Source organism: Ischnura elegans, chromosome 5, assembly GCF_921293095.1.
Source record: "Ischnura elegans chromosome 5, ioIscEleg1.1, whole genome shotgun sequence".
NCBI classification, from domain to species: domain Eukaryota; kingdom Metazoa; phylum Arthropoda; class Insecta; order Odonata; family Coenagrionidae; genus Ischnura; species Ischnura elegans.
Window position 1 is genome coordinate 47847276 of NC_060250.1, and position 23219 is coordinate 47870494.

Below are 23219 nucleotides of genomic sequence, written 5' to 3' on the forward strand. Positions count from 1 at the left end.
GCAAGCTCTGAAATTGACAATTCGCCAAATTCTTAGGTCATTCACACCGTTATTTTGGTTTCCTTCGCAAAATGTTTTTTCTATGTTCTTCGTCACGAATACTATAACATATAATTGAACAAATAGTTTAAGCGGATCGTTTGGATTCTGGGAACCGTCAAATTTACTCTGATTACAGTTATTTCTAATGATAACCAAGAAATTGATATCGCACGCAACTTAATGCGCACAAACTCTCGAAGGCCGCGGCGTAAAAACCTAAGTACTAGTTGCGCATGAATCTTCCTTAGCGAGGCTGGAAAGACGTAGAAATAGTACAGAAACACTCGTGGGGTTGATCTCGATCTAACCGCTCCATTCGCCTTCTCATTTAGTCGCAGTTCATCACGGTTGAAAGCTAGACAGTAATCCCGCCGACCGCGGATAGTAATTTAATGCGCAAATCTCGCTTCAAATTTTCATATCATCTGTTTATCGATGTAAACCTCGACTGTGTCAACACGTGAAATGTGAAGGACGTAGTGAAGGTAGTAACAGTGTGATATATATGCGTGGAGCAGCTTGATTCCTCTGAAATTGTAAGTTTATGAAGTGAAACGAAGCAGATTTTACGGACAACTTTCATGCTTACCACCCTCGGAGAGCGACCGAGTGAAATCTCATTGCGAGAAATCATCTTGACCAAGTGAAGATGACAACTTGGAGGACTTTCTTTTGGCGATTATGGCCTTGGAAGAGAGATAATGAAGATGAGAAATGTTCATTTAAAAGTAACGATAGAATTGTTAATCGTTTTGACCAATATGCTGTGTTGATAGAATATATCGCAGTGTGGGAGAATCCTCTTGTGAGCGCAGCATGTGTGTTGCTGGTCAACTTAATATTCTGGTAACTGTTCATCTTAGTCACGCTGTCAACATCGCTTTTGAAGTCTCAGAATTTTAGTCACTTTATTTTCTTTCAGGTTCATATATGCATTCGAAAGAAAATTTTATTGTATACTGACCTTGGTGCTGTGGTTTATATTATTTTACAACTTTTGGAATGAGCATCTGTTTCCGTTCGTGAAATCTCAATCGACCAATTTTGCCGTTTTCGGTGATTGGTGTTACCGAAATTGCAGGTGAATGGATATATATTTTTGATCTTTATGATATATTCTTATTTTAGTGGTATTAATCCATAACTCTTGCTTACAGAACATCAGCCGTGAAAGAAGACGGCCGATATTATGTTCACCTTCGCACCTGTGCTAGCAAGTTTTACTGCTGGATGGTGAAGTGTCGTCAGGATTATCCTGGATTGGTTAGTGCATTGGCTTCACTACATTCATCATTAACGTTTGTACGCTAGTATGGCTTGTTAACGCCCTTTATTTATCTGTTCCATGAACATTTATGAGACTTTGTTGACCAAATACATTCACATACTCATTATAAAAGAGGTCATAAATGAGAATCACACCGCGGAGAATTCATACTTAACTATGTCATTTTGTTAAGGGTGAGTTTAGCGACTTCTTAGGTTGTCACCCATGGGATGAGGACCTACAGGTTTATATACAGCCTGGGGAAGTTGCAGCAAACTTCCTACTATTCTAATTTCATGTCTCAGAGGCTACACATACCTCATATTCATAATTCATTCCATGGCTTTCCCTTTAAACATATGATGCTAATTTCCTTTGAAGTCAGAACCCCATATCACTAGGTATATAACCAGTGAATGAGAATGTAGTGATTTATTTTAAATGAGACAAGTTCAGGTAACAGAATGTAAATGTGTGGTAAAGCTGCCATTGCAAAAAGGTGCACCATAAGGATGAGCATAAGGGGCACAAATAAAAGGAAAATTGAAAAGATCTCATGTTAAAGAAACTTAGTTTGTTTTTATCTATACTTCCTCTCAAACTTAGGTGATAATTTTAGTTTCATGTTAGGGAATTTTTAGAATGAAGAAAGCCCAGAAGTTGTCATAGCAACTTAAATCGTGGGTGTGTCAAAGGCTTCCTGAAAATATCTTTTGCTTGCTTGAGATTCAACATTTCCTATGTTCAACTTCCTTCCTAAAATCAATTCGGTGACAGCTGTCACAAGGGTAATAGTAATGCATAAGCTTTATTAATCAAATATACTTGAAAAGATGATGCAAGACGAATTAAAAGTATATTGCTGAAAAATAATTTTAGTTAGAAATACATGATGTCTCACCAGTTTGGAAAAGAGATCACAAGATTCAGCATGTCTTTAGGTGTTTGAAAATTGTAAATAAAATGGGCAATCAGTCTGCTTTATTATTATAAATGGATGAGACTCTAGAGGATATAATTAAAAGCTTATGGGGTAGCATCTGGCATAAAACAATTTGGTTATGTTGAGAATGCATTTTGAGGCATGTTTGTAATCTTCATTAGAGGTGATGTCATGAATAACCATCGAAGAATACCTGTCAGGGCCACAAAAAATACTGTAAAAAGGAGAATATGCTTCTATTGGTGAAAAACATCATTAAATAGTTTTGTTAACTGTGTCCTTTTTTGTGTATTTCTTTGCGACTTGCTGGGCACTGCATAATTTTAAAGAATCTTGAACATATCCAAGTAATATACAATATTTTCATGCTGGATTATTTCCAAGTAAATCACAACGTCGCAATCAGTAATTATTAGAAATAATGTGCATAAATAATGTGAACTTGTTTATAAAATACACTCAATTGTGTGGGTAAAATTTCTCAAAATAACCAAATTGTTTTATGCAGAGAATCACTTAACCTCATGCCAATCTTTAAATAGTAACATCCTTAGAGATACACTTGTTTTTCTGAAGTGGGGCACTTGGTGTGAGGTTGTCAAAATATACCTGTAAAAGGTACATACATTTTCTGATATTGTCATTGAAAAATTAGGAAAAGTCAGTAAACTTTGAAATACAAAAAGCGAATGAACTCTGTCAGTAAAATGAAAAAGAAACACAGATAAAATAATTATCCATCAACATTAAGCTATGGCTTCTGTATTTTAAATTAAATAAATTTTATTTTTATATATTCTGTTGTTATTAGTAGAGGTCCGTGAATTTTGCGAGACACGATATCGCGAAATCGGTAAATTAAAACGAAATTTTGCGTTTTTTGCTATTTTAGGTGGATTAGCGAAAAAATCACATCTAATGAGTCATAATCTATTGAAGCCTAAGCCTTCATTGTTTAACGCTGCTGACGTTCATTTGCTCTATTCCATTACAATCCCAAGGTTAATTGGCTCGTTTAGTCTCGTGCATAATGCACCCGCGTAATATCGTGCACTGTAGTGATTTCTCCTCCAGAATTTGCCATTAAATTTATCACAGCCTCTCTCTTCGATTCCCATGTATCAGTCCTTAAATATTTAGAATGAGGCGCTTTCTCTCCTGAAGAATTAGATGTTATGAATTAAAAATGTGCGGAAAGAAATTTAACACGGCCACGGAAGAGTGGAAATACAAGCTCACGTGCCCGGTACGCGTCAATGCCGAGCAGTAATTCCGGTGACTCACCGCGATGCATTAGACAGCTTTATTGGATAACTTGTTGCAGGAAAACCTTGAGTGTGGGTCTAATGTAACAATTTCGTTGACTTGAACACGGCCACTGGCTGGGACTGGGCCGCCGTTCACGGCACAGCCCACAGCGTAGCAGAGAGTCATCTCGTCTGAAAGCGGCCTGAATTTCACGGCGTCGTGACGTGAACGGTGGCCGGCAAAAAGTCGTTTCGTCAAAAAGCGGCCTCAATTTAGCACTGCCTGTATTTCACGCCGTAGACGGTGCACCGCCGGGCCGGATTGAAATGGGCGCCGTGGTGACCATGGCGGCCGTCAACGGCACCGTGCCGTCAACTGTGCGATTCGATTAGTTTAAAGACATCCATACACACGTATGGTTATTTGAAAGCACAAAGCGATAGCAGTTGGGTAAGGGATTTTAGCGGATGTCGGATATTCGGCTCTCCACTGAGCTACAATGCAAAAAAATCATTTCGATATCGGCCAAATATAATATCTAATTCTTTAGGTGAGGAAGCGTCTCATTGTAGATGTTTCAGGATCGATAAATGGGGAATAATTTTTCAAGTTTCTTTGAATCCGATTATGTTTTGTTGTGTGTGCTTCTTTCACTGCCATTCCTGACTGATTGGCAACATCTGTAATCAAAACTAAGAAATTTTGTTGTATCTAGCTGCTGCCCTACCTTCCCTCAACACTTGGGTGAGGGGTATCGAAAGGAAAACCACGACATTAAACAATTCGGCCAATTTGTAAGTTATACAGTACTATGGTTATACCTTAGCTACCCAGCACTCAGTTTGAAAAAACACCATCGTGATAGGTTGTGTTTTGTGGTTGGACTGTTTTGTTTATCGTGGTTTCAGCTTTAAATATCAAACGAAGGACAGGAATTTTAAAATGCCAAAACCTAGTGATTTTGTTCATACCAGGGAAAGTGAATTCAGCTGAGAAGGATTTTATGTGAAAGACAGAGTTTTAATGTGCAAAGTTTGCGATAAAAGATTTTAATTTGAAAGATGTGACACTTTGTTAAAGCACATCAGTAGCAATGCACATAAACGTGTGAAAGAAAGGGGACCCACAAAACGACAGCTATCATTTGAACACAGTCACTCAGTCAAAGAAAGAAAAGGAGGAGCTTGTTTTTGCTACTACAGAAGCATTTTAAAGGCTTTATTTAGTGTAGAGAAACTTGACAATCCACAAATTCTGGAATGGCTCTCAAAGTACATATGAGGTAGTGGGAATTTGCCGTCTGCCGATCGTATTCACCAAGACTACATACTTGAACCAATATAAGTTAAACCATTTCTTTCATTTAGTTTTATCGGAAATTTTGTACAGTCGAAATTGTGTTCAATGTTATGTAAAATGCTTAATAAAAGTATAAGTATCATGAAACGTGTACCATAAAATAATAAAATGCCTATAAACGTTGGAAAATTGTAGCATTATAATAACACCGCCAAGATTTGCTATAACACCAAAATCACATGGTTTTAAAACGAATTTTAGCAAAAAATAAAACCACTTTCACGGACCTCTAGTTATTAGTATATAATATTTTTATATTAGTAGTGAGGATAAATAACCCTTCAGTCATTGAAGTAATGTTCAAATGGCCGCACATTATTTTTTCAGGGAATTTCAAAATTTCAATCTATGGCCTCCTTGAATTTGAATCAAAATCACTAAATTTAAATGCTAGAATTGTTAGAGGGTAGATAGGAAAGATACATTTTTAGGATCACAGATCCCCAATGAATGGAGATTCAAGGAGTTCTCTGTTTACAGAGCACCTTCTCTACTCCATGATATTATTCTTGGTATGTAGCCTGCTGTCTCAGAAGTATAGAAAATGGATGCTCTTGAGCATATTTAAGAAGTCACCCCAACACATCCATTTGTCATAAGTGACTCCTCCTGAAGTCCTTTCCATTCCATTCTCGGTTATATACAAAAATTAAATGTTAACTTCCGACTTTACTGGCCATCCTGCTTTTATTATGAGGCCTGCTGCATCTTCTTCTTTCTTTTTGTAAAATAATTTTTGTTTTTATTTTCCTATTTCCATATTTTTGTGCTCAGAGTTTAGTTATTTTTTAAAAATCTCTTTGATAAAACTTCTGCCATCATAACCTCTTTAACTTAGGCAGTGATAAACCAAAAATAGTATCTAATTTATGTTGCCAGAAGATGTCTGTATACGCCGAGACTGGTTGAGTGACCAATAAAATTGCGATTTTGAATAATTAGAAGATCTTAGCAGGAATAAAAAGTAAATAGTATGTTCACCATGTCTAATATGGTTGACTTTCAATATGTTTTCTCCTCCGTGTCCATCCTGGTGCAGTTTTGCGCATGGATGCTCACCTTCTTTATGTCGGTTGCTGCCCTGGGGCAAGCCCTCCCGGGTCTTCCATTGGCGTACGCTGCATCCATGTTGCTTCTGGTGGGTCCAGCACTGGCGCTGCGCTTCTGGCATCCATCCCTCCACAAAATCCTCCTAGCTCCCTCTACGCCAAGTGGTGAGTGAGTCAAGCTCTGTGCATATGCCTTGTTGCCATATTTTTTGCTCTGTGGTCTTATAATTCATAATAATTTATTTTTTCCATTCGACAATATATTACATGGTAAAATGCACTGTGGTATTTCAAACTTAAAGGCATGATACACATTTTATAGTGGAACCTCATTAAAGCGAGTATGGGCTATTGTGAGACCCCCGCCATTACAAGAGATAGCCTAGGCACCTTCAATTTACCCCATAATTAGCTTGTAAAAAAATTCGTTTTTACGAGGACCTTTTGGTGTTGGCACTCGCCATAGCGAGAGTTTTCATCGCCGGAAAACCTTCACCAAGAGTCCCTTATCTCTGTAATTTCTGGCGATCTGTTAGAAATGAAGTTAACAGGGAGTGCTGAGTGTTAAATTCATGTAGTAAACTGTCGTTTGATAAATAAGTAGTTCATTTTGGTGAAAATATTGTGTCATTAACATTCTGAAATCACTGTGCTGGCGAAAGCAGTTGTTGAAGGGAGAACATGCACATCTCTCTCGTGAATACGTATACTGGAAATGGTGTTTGATGGATAAGAATTTTTACACGAGACAGATCCATAATAGCAGTGTAAATGCTGAGTGGAGTGCAAACATTTTTTAGCGAGGTGGCGTGTTTCTTTGGGATATTTGAAAGAGATATTTGTCAAATTAACAATATGACCTAAGTGTTTCCTTAAAATACTAGTATTTCTGTAATTAGCTAAAATCTTGTTTGAAATCTTAAACGAATATCATAATTACACGCCAATATCCTGCGTGTCCTGGGACATAGGCTACTTAGACAAACATTTTTGCATTGATCGTTTTCCTGCATTCATCGTTTTTTTGTCCATCCCCCCGAAAAATGATAGATTGAGGTTCCACTGTATATGTAAAGGTTGTTTTACACAGGGCATGGAATTGCGCAGGTTAGAACTTCATTAATTTCTAAAATGGCGTGGAATTGTGTGAATGTATGAACAAAATTAGAACAGAGGCTATTTTGCCATCTCACATCCACGCATTCTCGCATGTGTTCTAGCAATTCACCGCTTTACAGGATGCAATTTTGACTGCGCCTTCGTATATGCGTCAGACTGTGCAAATGCGTGCCCCGTGTAAACGGGCTTAAGATATTCTGGTGGAGCATGCCAACCACTTAGAGCAGTCTAGGTCAGATGTGTACCTAGTGTGGCTAATGGAGCCAGTAGTGTACCGTACCGGAGTGCACATCAAGTGCTAAAACTGGCCAGAATTCGTGAGATCCAGGTTTTGAATCCTGGTGAATGCAGACTGATTTTTCCCTGGAGTAATAATTGCACTTAAAAACGGTTTCTTCACCTCTGGATTTTTTCTTACGTGCAGGGGACGAGGTGGAGGAATACCTTCCAGAGAGCAGTGGGGAGGCTCTTGCTGTGCTGGCACAGGCAGCTGACCTAAGTGTTGGAGCAGAGTGCAGTGAAGGAGTAGATGATGACTCGCTTATCCCTCGTGGCGATCTCACCAATAGTGGTGCAGGTAAATGGAAAATATGCACCACTCATGAATCAGACCTTGTATGAAGCTTGCACTATGATCAGTTTGTTCAATCACTAATTATAAGGCTTGTAAGAAAGTGCTATTTATGGTATTATGGGCCCCTAAAGAGACTTGAGGTCCCAGGGATGAAATTATATTTGTATATTTACAGTAGACTCTCGTTATTACGAAGTTCACGGGACCGAAAAACCAGAAGTTCATAATTGCAAGCTTAATAAGAACGTTTCTTTTAGTAACCATTGCCAAAAAAACTTACCTTGCCAAAATTTCATGTCTCTTCTATCCCCTTTACTTATTGTCACTTTGCGGAATTGATTCGTAGTCATGTGTATGATATACGTGATTAAATTGCATTAATTCATAAAAAAACAAGCACATTCGTTTGATTTTATTCACTGAAAGCATGGCTCTCAAATAATATCAATTATTTTGCTGTTAAAATAACTCCGATTTCAGGGCAAAATAACATTGCTTTTGTAAAATTATATCACCACTTTTGGCTATAAAATAACCCCACCTTTTGCATGTCCCTAGTCATATCTAATCATTTATAAAAAAACTAAGTAATATCTTATTGCAATCAAGCTGTAGAACAGTTGCATCTACCAATGCTAGCTCAATGGAAATCAAATTGATCAAATCAAGGCATCGTAAATTGTGGTTATCCTGAAGAATGCAACACTGCATTACACTTAGCGTAAAATCGTGATAGTGACAAACTCATCCAGCTGGGTGTGCGACGTGGATGGAGATGAAAAAAATTTGCAGTCCACCATAAGGAAGAACTGGCAAAATGCTTGACAGTTCCCGACTTCATAGCAGATTAATTGATACTATGTTCAGACTGTGCCCGAAGTGGGAGTTCCTCTACGCCCTCCCTAAAAATTTTTTCTCGTGGCAATTCTTGTATATTTCACTGCCGTTCATGTGGCAGGGTTTGAAATATTACACATACTGCTTTGCGCGGCTTTAGCGCAGGTTTGAGGCTCTCAACCGGTTGTGGCTTCTTGGAAGTCCCTTCTCCCTCGCGTTGCCATCCTTGATGGACCGCGAGGGCCTAACTCCTAGTACCATGAGCCTCGGTATAATTGCCATGAGAATTAAAGAACCTGGATAGCGTAGTGGTCTGCGCAGTGGCCCGTAAAGCCAAAGGTCCGTGGTTCGATTCCAGGTCCAGGAGAATTTTTCTCATGGCAATTCTTGTATAGAAGTTGATGTTGTGGTTGGGAGAATTACAGAAATTACTGCAAAAGCAAAATTCCTGGGGTTCAGTGGATATAATTAAAGCAATCCAGGAGCTCAAATGTCTGAGACATCGTTTGCATCTAAGTGCCTTTAAGCAATTTGGATCCCTTCTGCAAACATGGACTCAGAAAGATTTCTTTCCTGCTATAGCACTGTGTTAACAGATAAGAGAACAAATCAAAAAGATATGACAACTTGGTCACAATAGCAATATTTCATTTGATATTACTGACATTTAAAAGTAATTTCTCTCTATGTAAGCTGGATATATGGATACGCGAAGGATAAATTATGTAAAATAGGTAAATTCTGTCAATATTCCATGTATATTATTGCTTAAATTATTCCTGGTCAATAATATCCTACATTTAGGGCAATGGCTGGGCCACTGGAAGGAAGGCTCTCAATCAGCATCAATTATATTGCCGTAAAAATTACACCGATTTCAGGGCAAAATAACATCGCTTTTGTAAAAATATAACACCACTTTTGGCTATAAAATAACCCCACCTTTTGCGTGTCCCTAGTTATAGCTAAAGGTGCTTGTTTAATTTAAAGGAGAGTAGTGTGAATTGTAGCATTGTTAACTGTGGTTCTCTGAAGCCTAGAACAAGTGCTATGGTGTTATGTCTATTTATTCAGAATTTCCTACCTAACCTAATTAATATTTCTCTTAATTTCTCTAGCTTGATGGACTATTTTCAATTTTTTTCCTATCCTCATCTTGAATTTGTTCAGTTTGGGAAAATGTTTATAAGCCAGACTTGTACATAACAGAGATTCTGATTAACAGCACACAAGATTTATCATAATATTGGCAGCATGGTAGCTCTCATAAAAGTCACATTTGCCATTACTGTTCATGACCCCTCATTCATCCTCTCTCTGCAGACTCTACGGCGCACATCTCGGCACTGGACTTGGATGTGTTACGCATGCCACCACATGACGATCAGGAGTCACTCGAGGGCAGCCTGGATGCTCCTGAGGAATTTGCATTGACGCCTTGCCTGGTGGATGGTGTGCGTCGGCGGCGCAAGAGGCCGCAGCACCAGGGAGAGGATGTCATGTGCTTCGAGAGCACACACTTTGACGGGAGCAGCTCCGAGGAGGAGGGGGAGGCATTGTCGCTGTTGGGTGGTGGTGGCAAGGTGGGCCCGATGGGCCAATTACTGGGGCAGCTTCTAGTGCGCACAGGGGCTGCTGCATCTGTGGCGTTAGCAGTGCAAGGCCGTGTGGCACAGGGCAGGGGGGTGCAGAGCAGGGCTGCTGAGCCACCCCCAAGCGATGATGACGAGAGTGACGAAGACTTTGAAATGATCTCTGAGGAAGACCTTTCGTAGTGATCTCTCACTGACTCTGGATCTGAGAATGTACATATAAAATAAATGTGAACAATGCGTGCACAATATTTCATTTAATTACTGTGACATGAGCGTATGCCCATATGAGTATCAGGATATTTTGTGGATAACTCTCCTGTCTCCTGGTAATGGAAGGTAGTTCATTTTTTTTGGCCAAGAATGGACGAGACATTAGCAGGCCATTAATGAAATTTTCAGTATAACTTCCTGGTTCTAATAGCACCTCAAACACAGCTCAAATTTAAATGATGATGGTTTATTCCTAAGAATTATTGTTTGTTGCTTTTTCAATGAATATTCTAATATTTGATGTGGTACTTAAATTTTTAAGAGGAAAAGAATTCACATTTTATTTTATATTTTTTTCAGGATACAAATTTTAGATCCATGGTTTTAGTTAGAAAACCAAAATATATATTGGAGTTTAATTTCAGTGTAAAAATAAAATATTTCCTCTTTTTATCAAAAGTGTTGACTTAAGTGCGTATTCTACCTTTCACAATATATGTGTAGACTGTTTAGCATGTACTTGCATACACTTTGTTGCAGGGAAATTTCAATTCTCTATTTTAAACTTGGGTAGTGAAGTCTATTGAACTGTGAAACTAGGAATATTTGTACATATTAAAATACACTTTTAGTTAGTTATGACTGTATTTTGTACTAGCCTGTGAATCTCACGATCTATTAGATATTGTAAAGCATTTAATTTATCCCCAATTTCCTATGTTCAAAATATTGTATTCACCCTTTAATGATATAGATATGTACAAACTGCAAATCTTGACATGTATCCTCCAATAGTGTGAGAAATTGATTTATTTTTGCATTCACAATTGGTACATCACACATGGTGAGTATCCTAGTCTTCTCTCAGGTATACCTGAATTGAGAATCCTTCGTCTGTGTGTAGTACATTATATTTTATTTATGGCTCTCATATGAAATTGTTACCATGTTGATCTAATGGAATGCTCTTGTTTTATTTGTAAATGGAATGTTATTAATCATGTCTTGATTCTGTTTGAGTGACCAATTGAGGCTATTTTTCCCTCCTCTATTCGCATTTATTTTTCACACCACAAGACTCTCACACTTGCCTTGTAGTGATTTTATTGATGTTTTGATGCTGAGGAACTGCCAATGTTGACTGAAATCAGCATTCACTGAACAGAAACACACTCTCTTATCTTTTTGAGGTCATGCCTATCTTGCAATTAATGAATTAGGTAGCAGATATTAAAAATTTGTGAAATAAACTAATTTTCCTCTAAAAATTCTGCAATTACAAATTGTTTTGTGGGAGAAGCGGAAGGCAAACAGAATGCAGCATCATAATCATGTCTTGAAATCCCATCTGTTTCTTGATATGGAAATGTCTTGAACCCAATTATATCAAACCTGCAAGGTAGTGAAAAAGTGGATGAAGCGTTGTGTTCTGTGAGATAGGCATGATGCTAGGGATAGTTATTTGTGTGACTAATTGGAAGCAACTGTAGAGGAACACTGAACTAAATAAATTGTAATGGTATTGATACCCCCTCCACGAGTGAACCTGAGAAGTTGGGAATCTTGGGAAGAACATATTATTGCCATGCTTTTCACTTAAAATAGAACCTGATTAATCTTTCACTTAAAAATGAAATCTGATTAAGTTACTGTGGAAGTATATATTTTCACTAAATATTATAGGAAATGATAATCTAAATAATTTTTAGATTCTGCAATGGCATGTCAGATACAGGCGGAGTAGAATATCAAAGTCCTTTTTTACATGGTCCATTGCTACTGGCACCTTTGAGATACAATTTTTTGGAAAGAAAGAGTTTGAAATTATTTATTGTAAAAATTACCAATATTATTTTCAAAATGTTAAATAAGGCTAGCAAAAAATGTGTACATTAGGCTGCCAACTTCAGGCAATTTTTATTTGGAGGCCGCATCAGTTACTGCACCAATGCAATTGTCCTTTGAGCAGGATACCTATTCTAGGGTCAATTATATTAAATTCACAAGCGTCGCATGGGGGCCTTCTAATTTGTATTGTCAATCGTCAATTTATTTGATGACTGGATCATAACTAAATATTTGAAATACCTTTGGTATCAGCAGGATAAACATCACATGAAGCACGAATGCCATAGGAGTTAGTTTCACCATCATATGTATTCTGATAAGATATTGTGGTGCCTTTTGTGTATTCTTGTGGGGTTTGTGTATTCTCAGATTAATGATCTCAAATTATAGCCATTCACGCCTGACAAAATCCCCATGAATGAATTTATGTAGTAATTTGAATCTCAAGTGACATTGTTAGTTTTTGAGGTGATCTCATCAGAAGAAATTTGGAGAGAATATTCAACAAGATCAGTGACACTATTCCACTGTAAGGATAAAGCAATCATGCTTTTAAAATCTTATCTCTCATTAAAAGTGGTTGAGTATCCTTCAATTCACCTAACATATATGAAAATGATCATGTTATCAAAATTGTGGTCATCCTAACTCAATATAATGTGTCTTCCTTTTGTTTATAATAAGTCACTGTGGGTCTTTGCATTTTGGTAATTTCTTTGTATCAAGTTGGTTGAAGTGACGTAATAATTTTTTTGCGATGTTTTTGGAGTTGTCTTTTAGGAATAATATTCACCAGTGTAGGAAACCAGATAGTGTCAGAATGAACTGCGTTTGAAGTCTAGGAAGTCTTCCAATATTTTCACCATTGTTCTCATACCAATTTGTATGATTGCTGCTTAGAATAAATTTAAACACAAGAGCACTCGCATGTTGGCTGAAGCACAGGGACCAAAATCTGAGGACAACATGGAAGCCCAAACTTCAATATACAAATGAGACATGGAGAAAGTTAATAAGGAAATGCCTAAGTGGATTTTATTATCATTCTATTGATGCTACTTTTATGCAAAATTTATTTAAATCCGGCCGACTGTCCTTCCCGGACCGTCCTGCCTCCCTATGCCAAGTCGGCGGGCTTTTCGAGGTCCGCCGGCTGGGTATATAGGTAGGACGTAGCCTGGAAAGGGTAGTTGGTCGGAAACAGAGCTGGACGGATGAGGTGCCAGATCTCTATTATATTTAATGGAACTTAAATTCCTAATCACAGTGAGGAAATCTATACAAACTCACTTGATGGATATAGGCCATCTAGACCCATCATGAGACCTTGGATATTTCAATATGAATATAGGCATATACTCTGAGGATTTGTTGGGGAGGGAGGGTAGTAATGTTACCTGCTCACTGAAGGGACTTGGCTTCAAATCTGGGAAGAAGCCGTGGGATAATTAAGTGATAATCCAGGAGGATGAAATCTTTCCTGAATGTGTAAATTTCAAAAGGGGTGAGCAGTACCCTTGCCCTTCCTGCACCAACCTTTGCATTGAACCATAGAGAGGGAGGATTTTTCTGATGATGGAGGGTGGGGATACTATAATTATAGTACACTTTAAAGTAGGTATTTAAAAACTAGGCCATGGCCGGGAAAAAATTGATACCGTTTTACGCGTAGAAATATAAGAACTATTTTATAAAGAGGGAGAGTATTTCGGAGGACATGCACCTAAAACATTTAGATGTGGAAAGAGGAGGATTCACTCCTGGCTTTGTCGAGTTTGAAGAAAATTGAAAGGGTAATCATATTTAATTTTTGTCTCAAAAGAGTCCAAAGTGAGTGAAATAAATTTAAGTTTAATTGCTTTGGACCGTAATTGAAATCGTATATGGCCAAAATTTGTTGACCGACCTCATATATAGCTATATGATCCATGCACTCCTCCTTCTTCCATGTTACAAATTTGTGACCTTGCCATCTATACTTTTCCTCCTCAAAATAAGTAGAAATTGGTTGAGCGTACCGGCAGCAAAAGTTTAAAAATGTAACGAGTTGGTTCCTGGGGTTTCTAGCCCATAGCATTCTGCATCCATCTATAATATCGGTTCAATAATAATTATATAGTTTCCGTGTGTCGATATATCAATTTTGAAAACTTCCGCGCATTTATTTCGATACTATATTGTTTAGCAGATGTCGTGACCAGGCAGCATGTATTTCAGCAGAAGTTAAAGACGTGAGGTTGGGGATTTTGTGGCTTATTTACATCTAAATTTACTTATGTGTGCGTATTGGCAGCCCGTGAAATGAGTGAAAAGACATCTTCGTTGCTTTATTATATCCAAAACGGTATAAAACCTGCGATGGAACATACAAGTGTTTTTCCAGCGTCATGTAAGTACCTGATGCTTTCTATGCTTCGCGTTCATATTACATGCTTGGATAGCTTATGCGACAATTTGACGGACAATTTCAGTTTGGCAAGATATTTTGGAAGGAGTTATCTTATAGGTTTATTTTTATTTTAGAATACCGTTGCTCCGTTTCTGTATTTCAACTAATACGTAGGAAAGGTTTTCATGAGAGTACACACCCATTATATTGTAGGAGTGTTTGTTTCTTGTGCATAAATATTTTGGCTCGTTGCCGAGACCTTGATTTTCAATGCAGTAGATAGCAGTGGAATGCATTTGTCGGTTGTGATTAACAATTTTTAAGCAGTGTTGTCCGTTTATATATTGTTAAGAGCGTAGGCGTCGCTCTGAGTGCTTTACATTATAAATATGTACCTGTTACTGCGCTTAATACTTCGGTATTGAACCATAGCCCTAGACTAGATGTATTTTTCACAATTTTGGTGCAATATCGCATTTCAGACTCACCGTTTCAGGTGAATTCCTATGAAAGGAACGTTTGCTACCATTTTTCTGCAACAATAATCGTGATAGTGTGAGCCCTTTTCCTTTTTATTGTCACAGTGTTGAATATGTATTAGAGTATCTTTGTAGGTATTTTCTTCTGTTCTTGAGCGCATTTAAGCCTCTTAAGGTAATTTGGAAGGAATTTGAAGTTGAATACATGTATTTATTGCTACACCACCGAAAAAGCTTTTTTTTTGGCCTTTACGTCGGTTTTTTTTCATAACATTCAACATTAAACGTACACGAACGCCCATGCCCTGCAGCTTGGATTGGGGCAGCCTACCCAGGCGGGACTCGAACCCGCGACCTTCGGTTTGGCAGGCGAGGACTTTTACCCCGTCGTCACCGGGACCGGCGCATTTATCAATTTGCGTGCTGATAATAGCGAAGAAGCACACTTGAGCTGAGATAACATGTATGTAACACTATTCATGCATGGGAAGCACATATATTTTGTTAATTATGTGTCAAATATTTCATATATACACAGAAAGAAACTGATTTAGGAAACTTAGGGATGCGGGTGCTACTCGAGTTCAGGAATCTCCTACCACCGAATAAATTTCCACATTTATAGATAACTATGCACCTTTAACCAAATACTTGTAAAGTGTGGTTTTTATTAGGGAAGCCTATGGTTTGGCATGGTTTGACTTTAGGCCGTAGAATATCATTGTAATCAACTGTAACAACATGGTCTTGGTTTGATACAGTTTTCCACTCAACTTTTACACTTCGTGGAATATGTCGGATTCTATTCCTGAGGCCTCCCTATATTGTTCTGCTCTTCCACATCTCCTTGTCAGCGATGTTATTCATCGCACACCCTCATCCAATGATATGGAAGATGCGCCTACATCTGGCCGTTTTTGGAACTTAATGGCCACTACATGATGTAGGGTACCTGAACCAGCCCTGCACCCTAGTAAAACATGTCGGCCAGATTTCATCTACTGATGATTACATTAAAGAATTTACATTGTAATGCATATTAAGGGAGGCGAGCTAATGCGAACCATTATAAAATGTACAGAAATACAGCAAAAAGGTAAAAATACTACCACATTACACCCATCAAGTGAAATAAACAATAAAATTGGCTGAAGTATAATAAGTTCAATATAGTGTTATGCATGCACTTCGTTTCTGCAAATATATGTTAATATTTTTCACACTTGGCTCTTGGTATGCTGTTAAGAAACCAATACTTCATTTACATATAAACATAGAAAACATAATTTCATGCCGATATTTGCCACTTAATAAACTTAACTACGGAAGGTAGAATTGATTGTGGAACCATGTTGATGCAATGTGAGTTCCCATGTGAATGATCATATTTGCCCTGTACTTATCACTATCTTGTACAGATCGCTTTTGAAATAATTTAAAGACAATATGGTTCTGCTTTTGGCTCAATATGAGAGTATTTGTTGCTATAACTAATGTACCGACACGACCTGACAGATGACTATAATTGTTTACTTAACTTAAGCCATTGCCCTAACTATATGCCTGAAAATTATTAGACTCATTTCTTAGTTTCATAGTTAGGTCCCATTACGCAACCAGAGTGGAAAATTGACACAGTGCCATCATCTGCATAATGACCTTCGTCCTCTCAGTTAAAGTGACCATATCTTGGAAGGGACAGCACAACGTACCTAAGCATTTTCGCGCCCAAAATTTTTGGGGTAGGGTATTTCAATTTTTAAAATTGCCCTTTAAAATGGTCAGATGATTTAACTATGGGAGACTTTCAAACACTCACTTTTTGTGTTGTTTATGGTTAATTACATGTAGAAATTACAAAAAAGACACTAGCATCGTAATTGTCGGATACCAGTTTTTCCTCCTCAGATTCAGTATCAGGATAGAAACAGTAAGGCAGCTCACTAGCACCATTAGTGACATAATTATTTAAATTCTGTATATTTTACTCGTAAACTTATTTTTGCATATTTATACTGTACAGTTTTTCAAGTTTACAATGACAGTTATAAATTGACAAGATATTTTGATTGTTACAAGACTACCCATACTAAATAATGCACCACATATTAGTTTATTCGCTGAAGTAAAACATTTTACTAAGATTTACCTTTTTAAATTCTTAAACCATTTGTACTTTTCTAAAGAGTGAATTGCTCTTAACAAATGTGGTCTCTGGATAATCATTTCATAAAATTTCTCGCATAGCATTTGCAAGTTACATTTTACTAGCAACAAATCTTTCAGTGTTTCTACTTTTAATTGAGATTTTTTCCGTCCATAAGTCATTAACGATTGAAAACACTACTTGGCCACATCATCGACCTAAAGAAGTCAAAATCCTCGCCAAAGTTAAAGGTTTTAAACAGAGACTCGTCAGAGAAGCCATTAAAATATCCAAAGAAGATAAGAATAATTTCAACAGAGACACCGGCATTAAAATTAGCCGTACTTGGCAACCCGTAATAAGAAGAAACAAGCAGCAACCCACTCCCCCAACCTCCGGCTCCCCTCCCTCCACCTCCTGACACAGACACCTTTATAAAAGATCTTAAATTCCCATCTCTCCATAATCCCTTGAAAAAGCGACCAGCATCGGTCGGGAAATGTTGGGGCCACCCAAAGCATTGATGCGGCGACATAGCCCAAAAGTTTTTAATCATAATGACGAGCACCCGCGAAAGTTTTAACGAAGAATTATGAAAACACTCTTTCAGTAGCAACATTGGTCCCAGGAAGGCACAGGATCAAGTTCAAGTTGTTGCATGGTACATGATTCTTATAAAAGTGCTAAAAAATTTGCATCCTTTTTCAGATACACTTGGCTTCTTTTCATTCAATTTGTCTAGCATATCTGGAGTGACAAACTCTCTGAGGTTTGTCACCTCATCAAACAATTGGCTTCCTTTGTTATGGAAATACTGTTCACAAAGCTGATGCCCTCTTCAAAATCTGACCATACTGGCTAAGAATTTAAGACAACCCATTTGAACATTTTAAAGTTTTGAAAATGTCACTCCAATGCTCTAAGTACTTCTGGCAGGTCTCTTAGAATGCCGCAATACGTTTCTCTACATTTCTTCTGTCAACTTCTACATCCAGTTGCATAAGACAATTTCACACAAGGAGTGGTATAAACTTCTGGTTTACTCTTTCTTGACACTTGGATTGAAGGTCTTCAAGGACTTGTGCAACTTCTAAATATGTTGCAGACTGACCCTCAATTCTTGTTACTGCTGAATGGAACAATTATGCTTGAAAATAAAATGCGTGAATAAAATTTAGCCATAGTTCAGCACAAGGATTTTCAAAACAGCTTTTTATCAATGATGGATGTTTCTCTTGTGACAGAAAGTACAATTTTAGTGCTGCAAACATTTTCAGTAGTCTTTCTACTGCTGGCATTAGTGCAAGCCATCTGGTGTTGCTATGTCCCAGAAGTTTTTTGAAGCATTGTCGTAAAAACTTTAATTGTGCTTTTCCACATCTTCCATCACTTCTAACAATTTAGAATAGTTATTGAAAAGCTATACAGTTAATTCGACAGGGTGAACAGAACAACAACTATACCAGACCCACATCTTTTATTAGTTCTAACAATCTTGAGTAGTCATCTTAAAGCCAAATCTTTGCCATGATTAACAGAACCACAACAATAGAACCACAACTTTCACCAGTTCCAGGAATCTTGAATAGTTATTGAAAAGCAAAAGTTCTGTCGTGACTAGCAATAACAACCACACCAACAAATATCTCACATGTCTTTATCTGAGAAAGACTCCTTTAAATTACTAATGAATATAATTCTGATTTTGCATTAAGCCAACATAAAACGTGTGTTTCCCAACAGAAACATGTCACTCATGTTTATACAAGAACACGGGGATTTCACTTCACACAAACAAACCTGCATGATACTCACTACTCCGACAATGCTTGTTTACAAGAAACTATAGTTTTAACGCATGTCCGCATAATTATCTTAAATAAATATGCTTACATGTTAAATAAAAATATCAGTAATTGATCAAAAATCGTTGTTGTCGTTAGCTATCTTTCCTAGGAAGGTGCTGGTATTATACCTACTATCTTTTTACAGGAGAAGTAAGGATTTTACAGTTTTTACGTTCATAAAAGTCGTGATAGCAGTTTTAATATGAAAATCACTTCATTGGCCGTTATTGGTGGTTAGTGATAATCGTGATAATGCAGCGGAGACCTTGTGGATGAATTCAATTGAATATTGAGATTTTCAATTTGATATTTTAAAATTCAATTGAACTTTTGGATAGTCAATTGAATATGAGAAAATTCAATTGAAATTTTCAACTGAATCTACAGATTTTTTTTCCATGAGGGTAGTTCATTTCCCCAGCCCCCCCTTACCCTTCCAGAATTTTGTTATGGAGTGTCTGAAGGTTTCACCCAAAATTTGAACCTGGTCCCATCGATTAGAAGCCAAGCGATCTACCCACCGGAGTATCACGCCTCCGCAAAATTTGCTGGACATGGAAAATTCGAAGAGATAGTAAATTTGAGATACATATGGAAATCAATTTAATTATATTCAGTTAAAAAAATTAATATTTCGGTCAGTGAAGCCTTCACTTTTTTCACTTCAATACTTGTTTATTTACTTTATACACGCCTTGCCAATCCAGTCGTTTTTCTTTTCTTGTTTACATGACTGTGGCCAATTGCATTTCCTACCACTCACTTCCGGATAGACTAGACATAGTTCTGACACCTGTCGCTCTGATTGGTTTTGCGTTAAGGTAGGGACTTGGCAATCTGATTCACAGATGATGTCCAATCGAAGGATGGCTCCGTTTTAGACTAAGCATTAGCCTGCAGTATCTCTTGAGGACAATGGAAATATTACTATCTCTCGACATTGGCGGCATTAATTGACATGATGCACCGTTAAGCATTCGCCCATCTTCTCTAAATGTACTCTACTTTCCCAGATTTCTTGATTTTGACCGGATCGGTTGCCAGTCATGCATACTGCTACCTTTGAGATTGTCTTCTTGAGGCTATTCAACATCTCCGCTCTAAATTGACCGATTTGTTATCGGCTGTTTCCAGTTTGTCCTTAACAGTAATTGCGCATTTTTTTCTGCCTGCTCCTCAAGTTGCTTAAGGATCTGTATTAGTTCTTGCTTCACACTGTATTCCCTGTTAATCTTCCATTGCCTCTAGATCGTGGTCATTGTTTAAGTCTGCCTTCGGTTAAGTTTTACGATGCTTCTCTTGTTCCCTTTGAGGTCTGTACTCAGCTTCGTGCTCACATCCTTTATAGCTAACGCGTTCCTATCCCCAATTATCATCATGTTTGAACTGAGCGCTGGTTGTAGGACTTCTCCTGAATGATTATATACCTGTCATTCGGCATTCAAAGTCATCATTCGCGTGTTACAGCTAGAAATAGGGTTTAATACCTTTCTCAAATATAGGGTTGAAATAACCCCTACGCACAATAGCTCTCATCGCAAATCAGCCCGACTAAAATCGTTTATATTGTTACTTAAAAAAAGGTCCCTGTGTAGTGAAATCGTCAATAGGGTGGTTTCCTATTATTTTTTTATTGCCTAAATCGAAAGATTATTACTCCTGGAGTACGTATTTCATGCTTTTAGATTTTTAAATGACGATATCTATTTTTCGCGATTAAATGAAAAGTGAAAATTTTCAAGCGCGCGAAAACGCGACGCGTAAGTAGGAATGATGGGAAAAAGTCCGTGCGACGCATTTCTGGTTCCCCCTCCCGCCTTGTGAGGTGACCTTGATCGAGGCTCTGAGCGCTGATAGGACGCAGGATGCTAGCGGGTAGCTGAGTACCTTGCTGGATGGTAGCGCTTGGCTTAAAAAAGGTTTATTAATACCTTATCAAACGAAGAAAACTTTCCGACCATAGCCAGTTTTAATAGGTGATTATTAAGACATGTTTCCCTGAGCTCTGTGCCTCATGCATGCATTGGTAATCTCAGACGATGTAAAACTACTATCTACTCGTATAGAAACTAGGTCCCTGTGACGTCACGTGGAGTGGCATCGCATGGGCGCCAATCTGGCCTTTTTCAAATGAGGATAAAATTTGACCCTTGCCATTCGTCAAAACCGGTATTTCAAAAACCAAATAATTTGTGTATTATGAATACACTAATGGTGGGTAACGAATCGCAATCAATGCCTTTCGTTTTCTTTGATGAAGGAAACTACCCTATTGAATGCTTGATCCTAATTGTAATCTTTGGCAAGAATCGTAATTTAAAAATGCTGTACAGCTGTAGAGTTACTCGTCAAGATTGGTAACCCTCCTTAGTAGGGGCGGATTAAGGTCGTTGTTTCGCGGGTTCAATACTTTCCGCGGCGCCTTGGTGGTATGCATTACCTCTCTGCGATATTGCGTCTGAAACCCGATATGCGTAAATTTGTGGCTATTAAATATCTGCCAATTATTTCTATAGATTGTTTGTTAAGCTGGTGAAATAATAACTTCCATGGTGTTGTAAAAATATTTCCTTGAGTTGCAGAAGTGGCGTCACAAACAATATTTGAAAACTTTTGAAAGTGACTGTACGTCAATTTAAGGTATGTAATATTACATGTTTGGAGATTGAATTTATTTTAATTATTGATGCATTAACAATATAATATCCCTAAACGATAGAGACAGTCGATCTATATGGAGGAGGGAGTGAAATTTTGATTTATAAAACGTACTGCTGACAGCTTTATAAGGTTATTTTGGTGAATACTTCAAACTATCAATTTTTTAATACAAATTTATCTAATGCTTTGCGAAAAATTTGAATTAACGAGGAAATCTTATCGCTCTGAGAGAGAAGTTACCCCTGATAACCCGCGTGCACTTGTTGCTATTGTTGCGGGCTGAAAATGTTATGGCTGTCACCAGTATTTTCGTTTATTTGATTAAGTGGAAGAAAGTTTTTAAAATAAAAATATAACCCTCGAAAATTTTTTCTCGCATGCTAAATTTTTAGTGAATTTTTCCACAATTTATACAGGGGATACATGTTGCAGAAATGACAATGGCATCGCATTTCATTTAATCTTGATTACAGTAAGGAATTGTTAATTGAAAAAATGGTGAGTATCGCAAGGAAAGATAAAGGAATTTGAAGGATCGTACGTTATAATTCTAATTCAGAGGTGAATTATTGGTCAGAACCAATTCTGGCTACTGATAGATAGTAATTATTATTTCTGCGAGAAAATCGAGGAACGAAATGGAAATTTTACTCTTGAAACTGTGTAGGTACTGTTGTTGTGATGCTCTATCTTTGGCAATGAAACTATTTTATTCCCGTTGAATTAGCTCTCTCTAAGGGCATTGTATAATACTGTGCTGTACTGTGGATAATGCGAATTTCGTTTTTTTCATTAAATGTCATTAGTGGGAGAGGAGGTATAAGATAGTAGTATACTGCTTATAAAGACATGAAGGCAGGTAATTCATTGTGGAAAATATGTCCTGGTGAGTAAAAACTAATGATTGATTTATTGATTTTCAATCATCAGTGATATTTTACTTTGTAGAAATACTTGGAGGACATAAAATAAATTTCCAACTGACATCTAGTATTTTGATCTGCTGCATCGAACATGTAAACATCTTAACGTACCTACGCCTATCAAAATGGTTTTTTTTACAAATATTTACTCATCGTAATTTTAACTTCGATTTAAAGGTGGTACGAGTGTAGCCCTTTCTCGAAATGCTAGAAATAAGCGTGCTCCTTCGAACTGAAACTGAACTGAAAAGTGTATCTCACCAAGGGCCCAAAGGAACACCACGAGATATATTTTCTGGCCAGTCTTGTTCGATTTTGTTTGCTATCGTTTGGCATTGGGTTCTGACTCGAATATTTAAACATCCCAACCTGCGCCGTTCTTAGTTAGTTTTTGTAACATAGTTTTCTATATTTTAGAAATCGTAGCTTAAATAATATACGACGTGATATACAACTCGTGGATATACCAATGGCTGTAGTTAAAATCCTCCGTTGTACCTTAAAAGTTCAGAAAATCGTATATCCTTGTTTAGGAATACAGTTGGAATCTCAGAGTAAGTATATGATCCCTATCCTTACTCTGAGGTTGGAATAGCGCTAAGATATGGAAACAGTGTGCGCACAGTTTTCTGTTCAACATCACATACACGTAGAAGTCAATTTGAATACGGTAGTACATACGA

The 23219-nt window shown here is 37.5% G+C and overlaps 2 protein-coding genes across 3 annotated transcripts in view; both read left to right on the forward strand.

Annotated features, from left to right (window-relative positions):
- Positions 1 to 242: 242 nt before the first annotated feature.
- On the forward strand, positions 243 to 11292 carry LOC124158836 (reticulophagy regulator 3-like). The gene is made up of 6 exons (XM_046534195.1): positions 243 to 888; positions 965 to 1123; positions 1200 to 1305; positions 5899 to 6073; positions 7452 to 7604; positions 9762 to 11292. The coding sequence occupies exons 1-6, from the start codon at positions 692 to 694 to the stop codon at positions 10211 to 10213; spliced, it is 1242 nt and encodes a 413-aa protein (XP_046390151.1). The 5' UTR covers positions 243 to 691; the 3' UTR covers positions 10214 to 11292.
- A 2999-nt stretch (positions 11293 to 14291) lies between these two features.
- LOC124158837 (hepatic leukemia factor-like) overlaps positions 14292 to 23219 on the forward strand; it is a 91102-nt gene continuing 82174 nt past the window's right edge. For both annotated transcript variants that reach the window (XM_046534199.1, XM_046534200.1), the window contains exon 1: positions 14292 to 14480. In XM_046534199.1, coding sequence (XP_046390155.1) covers positions 14393 to 14480 — 88 coding nt within the window. In that variant the 5' untranslated portion in view covers positions 14292 to 14392. The remainder of the gene's footprint in view (positions 14481 to 23219) is intronic.

What these genes read in the sequence shown, in the direction of transcription:
- LOC124158836 (XM_046534195.1), top strand. Translation starts at nt 692, where the DNA reads ATGACAACTTGGAGGACTTTCTTTTGGCGATTATGGCCTTGGAAGAGA. An exon ending in CTGGTCAACTTAATATTCTG is followed by an intron (nt 889 to 964) that starts GTAACTGTTCAT and finishes ATTTTCTTTCAG; the next exon opens with GTTCATATATGCATTCGAAA. An exon ending in AGCTCCCTCTACGCCAAGTG is followed by an intron (nt 6,074 to 7,451) that starts GTGAGTGAGTCA and finishes TCTTACGTGCAG; the next exon opens with GGGACGAGGTGGAGGAATAC.